Here is an 8,138-nt window from a genome sequence, read left to right on the forward strand (position 1 = left end):
TTTATAGGAAAATTTTAACTTCCTGAGTATGTTTCTTTAAGTTATATTTCCTAGGGATTTGTCAATTCCATATATAATTTCAAAATTATTGGCTACCCAGTGACCTGTAAGGTAACATAGATATGATTTATATATAAACATATATCTCCCAGGTATAAACCGTTTCTTAATTCTCCCACCCTGTGGCTTTACTTTTCACTATGTCATTAGTGTCTTGGATAGCCTCATCCACCAGAGGGCAGACAGCAGAAGCAAGAAGAACTACAATCCTGCAGCCTGTGGAAAAAAACCCACAACCACAGGAAGATAGACAAGATGAAAAGGCAGAGGGCTATGTATCAGATGAAGAAACAAGATAAAACCTCAGAAAAACAACTAAATGAAGTGGAGATAGGCAACAATCCAGAAAAAGAATTCAGAATAATGATAGTGAAGATGATCCAGGACCTTGGAAAAAGAATGGAGGCAAAGATCGAGAAGATGAAAGAAATGTTTAACAAAGACCTAGAAGAATTAAAGAACAAATAAAAAGAGATGAACAATACAATAACTGAAATGAAAAATACACTAGAAGGAATCAATAGCAGAATAACTGAGGCAGAAAAACGGATAAGTGACCTGGAAGACAGAATGGTGGAATTCATGGCTGCGGAACAGAATAAAGAAAAAAGAATGAAAAGAAATGAGGACAGCCTAAGAGATCTCTAGGACAACATTAAACACAAAAACATTCACATTATAGGGGTCCCAGAAGGAGAAGAGAGAGAGAAAGGACCCGAGAAAATATTTGAAGAGATTATACTCTAAAATTTCCCTAACATGGAAAGGAAATAGCTGCCCTAGACCAGGAAGCACAGAGAGTCCCATACAGGATAAACCCAAGAAGAAACACGCCAAGACACATAGTAATCAAATTGGCAAAAATTAAAGACAAAGAAAAATTATTGAAAGAAGCAAGGGAAAAATGACAAATAACATACAAGGGAACTCCCATAAGGTTAACAGCTGATTTCTCAGCAGAAACTCTACAAGCCAGAAGGGAGTGGCATGACATACTGAAAGTGATGAAAGGCAAGAACCTACAACCAAGATTACTCTATCCAGCAAGGATCTCATTCAGATTTGATGGAGAAATCAAAAGCTTTACAGACAAGCAAAAGCTAAGAGAATTTACCACCCAGCCAGCTCTACAACAAACGCTAAAAGAACTTCTGTAAGTGAGGAACACAGAGAAGAAAAGGACCTACAAAAACAAACCCAAAACAATTAAGAAAATGGTAATAGGAACATACATACCGATAATTACCTTAAACGTGAATGGATTAAATGCTCCAACCAAAAGACACAGGCTCACTGAATGGATACAAAAACAAGACCCCTATATATGCTGTGTACAAGAGACCCACTTCAGACTTAGGGACACATACAGACTGAAAGTGAGGGGATGGAAAAAGATATTCCATTCAAATGGAAATCAAAAGAAAGCTGGAGTAGCAATACTCGTATCAGATAAAATAGATTTTAAAATAAAGAATGTTACAAGAGACAACAAAGGACCCTACATAATATTCAAGGGATCAATCCAAGGAGAAGATATAACAATTATAAATATATATGCATGCAACATAGGAGCACCTCAATATATAAGGCAACTGCTAACAGCTATAAAAGAGGAAATCGACAGTAATGCAATAATAGTGGGGGACTTAAACACCTCACTGACACCAATGGACAGATCATCCAAACAGAAAATTAATAAGGAAACACAAGCTTTAAATGACACAATAGACCAGATAAATTTAATTGATATTTATAGGACATTCCATCCAAAAACAGCATATTACAGTTTCTTCTCAAGTGCAAATGGAACATTCTCCAGGATAGATCACATCTTGGGTCACAAATCAAGCTTCAGTAAGTTTAAAAAAATTGAAATCATATCAAGCATCTTTTCTGACCACAACGCTTTGAGATTAAAAATCAATTACAGGGAAAAAACCCCTAAAAAACACAAACACATAGAGGCTATACAATGCGTTACTAAATAACCAGGAGATCACTGAAGAAATCACTGGGCACTTGCCCATTAACTCTCCTTTGTTACTTTGAGTGTGTAAACTTTTCAGTTTCTAGCTTATTGTGAGGAGGGTTTGACTAGACCTGCTTGTGTGTGTATTGGTCTTTGATTTTTTTTTTTAATTTCTTTTATTTTAAAAAATTTATTTATTTTTTTTTTTATTTAACATCTTTATTGGAGTATAATTGCTTTACAATGGTGTGTTAGGTTCTGCTTTATAACAAAGTGTATCAGCTATACATATACATATATCCCCATATCTCCTCCCTCTTTGATTTCTATACTTCTCACTTTATATGCCCATTAAAACAGAAGTTTGAATTTTGTGGGTTCAGCAAATTTCCACAGAACAATAGTAACTGTCTAACTGGACACCCATTATTCCTTCAGTTTTGGCCTGGTATTCACTCCTACATTGGCATTTCTTCAAGGCTTTTAAGGTTTTTAGCCATTTTAAACAGATTTCTTTCAGTTGTTTTTGGTGGGAAGATCGTCATGAAATCCTAGTCACTGTTAATGAAATCCCTTATCCACATCTCTATTAAGATCATTGGGAGCATATATATTTGACTCCCATCTCTTTGCATGCTACTCTTTATCCTTTACTTTGTAAAAAAGTTACATTAAAGGTTTTTTTTTGTTTTTTTTTTTGCGGTACGCGGGCCTCTCACTGCTGTGGCCCCTCCCGCCGCGGGGCACAGGCCCCGGACGCGCAGGCCCAGCGGCCACGGCTCATGGGCCCAGCCGCTCCACGGCATGTGGGATCCTCCTGGACTGGGGCACAAACCCATGTCCCCTGCATCAGCAGGCGGACTCTCAACCACTCTGCCACCAGGGAAGCCCTACATTAAAGTTTTTAAAATAAAGTGTTGTAAAACTTTAATTAACAATAAATTAAAATTACCCAGATGCTAAGGCACTAATAAAGCTGTTATATTATTTTCGTTTCTTTTCCCCTGGTTTCCGCATATTACTTTTCAGATGCAAGAAGAAATTTCTTGAGGTTGCAGTCATAAACCGTGCATTAGAGGAAGGATTAAGTTCTTGGCAGCTCTGAAAATAAGCTATAACCTGTGTATATTTATATATAGGGAGAGGATCCTTAACTTTTATAACATTTTTAAGTGGGCTTATCATAATCCATAGAAGACAGAATTGTATTAGCTTTCAATTCTGATACTTTTGCAAAAATTTTACTGTATTGTAGTGCTTTCTATGCCAACAGAGAATCTTCGAAGTATTGTGAAGACTGTCTCGCAACCCCTTGTGTTACTCTGCAGGACTCTGCCGTGCCTTTCTCTCAATGATGAATGCCTGGGTCCACTTCTTCATGTGTTACAGGGAGCACAGCAGTGACGTACCTCCTTCTTAGAAGCTATCACCCCTGGGGCAGAGATGGGATTAGGTTGATGGCTCTTATACCATGGATGAATAGGATCTGAGATGTTTTTCCATCGGGGTCTGATGGCTTGCAACAAAATCAAGTCACTAGGCCTTTTCTGCATGCAGAGAACCTTCTGGGACATAAAGGCCTTCGCCTTGAGTAGGAAGCAGGTAAACAGAAGTTGTCCACAGTGTCAAGACTTCACTGAGAGTTTGCTGGGGCTCAAGTGACCTGAGAGCATAATGGTCAGTGGCAGAGCCTCATCCTTCCCTTTCCTTTCTCTGGCAGTGCCCTTCACACACTCAGCAGAGAGAGCTACTCAATCTGCATGACAACTTTTAGAAAGAAGTGGGAGCAGCAAGGGTCACAACAGGGGGCTAAGACCATAGGGTGAAGACATGCAGGCTGCAGTCAATGAGGGAGAGGAAGGAGGAAATAGGTCCCAGCTTTGATGCCTGTAGGGATTATTGAATTAGGTGGGTTTGAGGTTCTGGGACACAGTGACCCAGTCCCCATTTACAATGGCCTGGGTTCCCATTTCCACGGCCAGCAATGACTCAGCAGCTGTGTGGGATATTGCGCTGAAGGCTTGGGTTACTGTCTTCTCCCAGATCACTGGCAGTTAGTGGGCAAGCCTCTTGGGCAGCCTAGGGTGACGAAACCTATCAAGCAGCAGGGAATGGGAATGCTAATTCTCAAGCCCACACCCTCACCCTTCCTTCCTCTTTCAGGGGCTCAAAGTCTGGCAGGAGGAAGCACCAGCAGCAACTGACTGGGCAGACTTCCCAGGAAGATGCAGCCACTCCTGCTCCTGGTGGTCCTTCTCCTGCCCTCCAGGGCTAGGGCAGGTGAGTGACCGTCCCCGTCCTCAGAGGCCGACCCCATCCTATAGGCTCTGGAGCCAGACCACTCAGGCACTTCCTAACCCTGTATCATTGGGCAGCTTGTATGAGTTCAGAGTTCCTCAGCTCCATCATCTATAAAACAGGAATTATATCAGGCCTACCTCAGAGAGTTGACATGAGAGTTAAATGACTCTGTACATAAATTTCATGGAGTCGTCCTGGCACGAACTACTTGCTATATAAACATGCTCTCTGAACTCATTCTGCAGCTCCTGTGGCAGAGCCTAGGAGATAAAGATACAGCAATAGCAGGCCCACCAGCTCATCCTTAGAGACTTAAATTCATGAGCTGCCGTGAGCTGGACTCACAGGGATCTGGGAGGCTCCCTGAGGAAGAAAGTACCACGGGACTTCAGAGAGAGGCTGCTCAGAGGGCTCCGGATCTGCCATCCCCACAGCAGAGGAACCTTCCTCATTATGGGAGGCTGCAGCTGGCCTTGCGTTCTCGGGAGGTGGGAGGGAGCTGAGGCTGGGATGGGGCGCCAGCAGCGTTTCCTGCAGAATCCTGGAGCCTCCCCCAAGGCTGGTGCCCTGCAGACCCAGTTCTCATGAACCACCAGCTTCTCCGGCCCCTGCAGCACCTCTCCTGCCTCGCCATCTTCTAACCTTTCTGGGGCCACCAAGCCGAAGCCCACACACCTGTCAGTGCAGAGATAAGTGCCTAATGCTTCCTTCCAGGGCAGATCATCGGAGGCCAGGAGGCCAGGCCCCATTCCCACCCTTACATGGCATATGTTCAGATCCAGACACCAGTGGGTCTGACCATTTGTGGGGGGTTCCTGGTGCGAGAAGACTTTGTGATGACTGCGGCTCACTGCTTGGGAAGGTGAGGCACTAAGGGGCTTCTGGGCACCAGCAAAGCAGGTCCAGAAGATTTCATGAGAGGGGCCATTGAAAGCAGGGTTCTAGCAATAAAGGGGTGCAAAAGCAGGTAGGGCTTGCGGGGCAGGTAGCAGGCCATCGTAAATGGGGAGAAAGGAAGACCTGATCAAAAAGAGCAAGATGGGGAGATGGAAGGCACGCATTGGGGCTCAAAATATGAATTCAAGCTCCTTTTTTGTTGTAGGGGAGGCCAAATATAAGGTCGCTGGGTTTCCCACCACCCCCAGCTCAAGGCTGTGGAGACCAAAGGCATAGAACCCAGTCCCAGAGCCCTCCTGTCCCCACGTTCCCTTGGCTGAGGTCTCGTCCCCGTGGGCTGTCACGTGACCTGCATCAGGGACTGCAGTTGCTGCAGCTCAGACCTACCTCTAGGCTCCCTTTCCTTTGCAGCCAAATGAATGTCATCCTGGGGGCCCACAACATCAGGAGGTTAGAAAGGACTCAGCAGCGCATACCGGTGCTCAGAGCCATCCCCCACCCCAGGTACAATCAGCGGAACAACCAGAATGACATCATGTTACTGCAGGTACCGACCCTCTGGTTCTTCACCCAGGCGGTTCCCTCCCAGCTTGGGAGACCAGGGAGGGGGAAGCCAAGCAGACTCCCAGGGTGGTGGTGGGCGTGGGGTGAGCACGGCATAGACAGTCCCTGAGTGCCTGCATGCTTCCTGCCAGCTGACAAGCAGGGTCAGACCTAATCGAGCTGTGAGGCCGGTGGCTCTGCCACAGACCCAGAACAGGCTGAGTCCTGGGACCCTGTGCACCGTGGCCGGCTGGGGCCTTCTCGGCCTGAACAGGAGAACAGACACGCTCCAGGATGTAAGGATCAGAGTGCAGAGGGGTGAGGAGTGCAGTAGACGCTTCATGTTCTACACTGACCAAACACAGATTTGTGTGGGCGACCCAAGAGAGAGGAAATCCGCCTTCCTGGTAAGACCACGGGCATCTTCCGACACTGTCCGAAACAAAGGGAAGTGGGCAGACTGGGCAGTGGGGACAGACTACATCCCCATGGCCTCAGTCTGGGGTCCAGACCAGAGTGAGGTGGGGGACTTTTCCCCATCGATCCGGTCTCTGGGGGAACAGCAGGTGCACCAGACACAGGACGTACATGTGCAGCGTTTTCCTGGGGCCGGTGAAGGTACCTTGACCTGGGTTGTTCTGGAGAATAAGCATAGCCAGGGCTGAAGCCCAGGGATGGAAAAATCCAGAAACTTGACTTCTGCTCCCCCTCCCCGTCCCATCTCACACACAGCCAGCAGTGGAAGGAGCCCACCCACACCTGTCTTCTCTGAGGGCGGGCCTGAGGGCGGCAGGAGCGGGGAGGCCTGGAGAATGGAGGCCTGGCTTAGTGTCCCTTCCTCTGTTTGCCCACAGGGGGACTCCGGCGGCCCCCTTGTGTGTAACAACGTGGCCCAGGGCATCGTCTCCTACGGAAACAGGATTGGGACTCCTCCAGCGGTCTTCACCAGGATTTCCAGCTTCCTGCTCTGGATACGGAGAACGATGAGACGCTTCAAAGACTGCGGGCTGGAGTGACACCCCCTGTCACTGACTCCGCATTTCTGGGGCAGAGCCCAGATCCGGGGCGGTTCCCAGAGCCTTAGTAAACATCCACATCTAGAGTGGAAATAACCGATTTCTCATTTGTTCATTAAACATGATTCAGTACACAGCAAATGTGTGCCAGGACTGAGTGTGAGCTCCTCCAGGAAAAAGGGGTCTCTTCCCCAGGATAAGTGAATCCCCGTCCTCCCTATCCTGGGAGTCAGGGTGAGCTTCTTCTCTCCTCCAAGCCATGCATTCCTCCATCTTCCCTCCACCCACTCTGGGGAGTGATGGAAGCACCTATCTCTCCCCAGAGTAGGGCTCCTTATTCTCCACCCTACCAGAGACTCTCCTTTAGGTATTAAATTGTACCCCAAAACTGTGTGCCATTGGTGTGGGTAGGACAGGCAGATCAAAGGGAGAATTGATATTCCATACGAGGCCCAATTTAACATATGGTTAACAATTCTCAAATCACTGAGAAACAATGAACTTTTAATAGACGACATTGAAACAAAATAGAGCATCATTGGGGAAAAAAGATAAAGTTGGGTCCACACTTCTCATCATAATATGAGATAACACTCAGGTGGGATCAAAGATATAAATGTAAAAAAATCAAACCATACAAGTACTAGAAGAAAGAAAAAAAAAGGTTTACTTTCTTAAAAATATCTAACAAAACACCCATATCAAAGCTGTGCTATTCACAATGGCCAAGAGATGGGAGCAAACCAAGTGTCTATGGACAGCCAGAGTTTCTGAAACCTTTACCCATACCAGCCATGACTACTATAGACCAATGTTCTCATTTTCAATGTGATGAGTTTCTCCTTCTGGTTTTGTTACTCTAAAATTATACAATACAGTATGTTGCCTAAAATAACTTGACTTTATACTAAAGATTAGCTTATGACTGATACATCAACATTATATTCAAATAATAGATTTCTGAAGTCACACAGTTTAAAACCGTGCTTTTAACACGTCAAGGTAACTGTAAAGCATCAGCTGGGAAGTTGTTCTATGTTCATCAAAATGGTAATTACTCCTCGCAGTGTGACATTTCCCACCTGAATTTCTGCAGTTTCCGTAATCTTGCATAATCACTGAACACGTATCAAAGCAACTGATATGCAGAAATGCTTTGGTAAATTTGATCATTCTTTTATAGCTATTTCTTGCCAGAAAGTCATTTGCCTAACATTCAGTGTAAGTCACTTATCAACAAAATTTTAATCAATAATACATCTTTGAAATTACTCAGTCATTTTTCCTATATTAGCTACCATCTACCCATAGGAATTCTCTCTTGCTTGTATGTTCTGGGGGAAAACAGTCTC

At 45.2% G+C, this 8,138-nt stretch overlaps 1 protein-coding gene across 3 annotated transcripts; it reads left to right on the forward strand.

Annotated features, from left to right (window-relative positions):
• The first annotated feature begins 2,154 nt into the window (after positions 1-2,154).
• On the forward strand, positions 2,155-7,205 carry LOC309803235 (cathepsin G-like). 3 transcript variants are annotated; one of them, XM_082619228.1, is made up of 6 exons: positions 2,155-3,706; positions 4,193-4,309; positions 5,045-5,192; positions 5,639-5,774; positions 5,923-6,177; positions 6,625-7,205. In XM_082619228.1, exons 2-6 carry the CDS (start codon positions 4,255-4,257, stop codon positions 6,784-6,786), a joined length of 756 nt encoding a protein of 251 aa, XP_082475354.1. In that variant the 5' UTR covers positions 2,155-3,706; positions 4,193-4,254; the 3' UTR covers positions 6,787-7,205. The 3 variants fall into 3 exon arrangements, with proteins under 3 accessions (XP_082475354.1, XP_082475353.1, XP_082475355.1); XM_082619227.1 differs by having other exon boundaries at positions 5,050-5,192; XM_082619229.1 differs by having other exon boundaries at positions 2,155-3,631.
• The last annotated feature ends 933 nt before the right edge of the window (positions 7,206-8,138 follow it).

Source organism: Mesoplodon mirus (genome assembly GCF_964341445.2).
Source record: "Mesoplodon mirus genome assembly, chromosome: 4".
NCBI classification, from domain to species: Eukaryota; Metazoa; Chordata; class Mammalia; order Artiodactyla; family Ziphiidae; genus Mesoplodon; species Mesoplodon mirus.

Bases quoted from the DNA above. Each gene is read 5' to 3' on its own strand.
- LOC309803235 (XM_082619227.1), top strand. The intron at 4,310-5,049 runs GTGAGTGACCGT...CTTCCAGGGCAG, and splicing joins GCCCTCCAGGGCTAGGGCAG to ATCATCGGAGGCCAGGAGGC. The intron at 6,178-6,624 runs GTAAGACCACGG...GTTTGCCCACAG, and splicing joins AGAGGAAATCCGCCTTCCTG to GGGGACTCCGGCGGCCCCCT.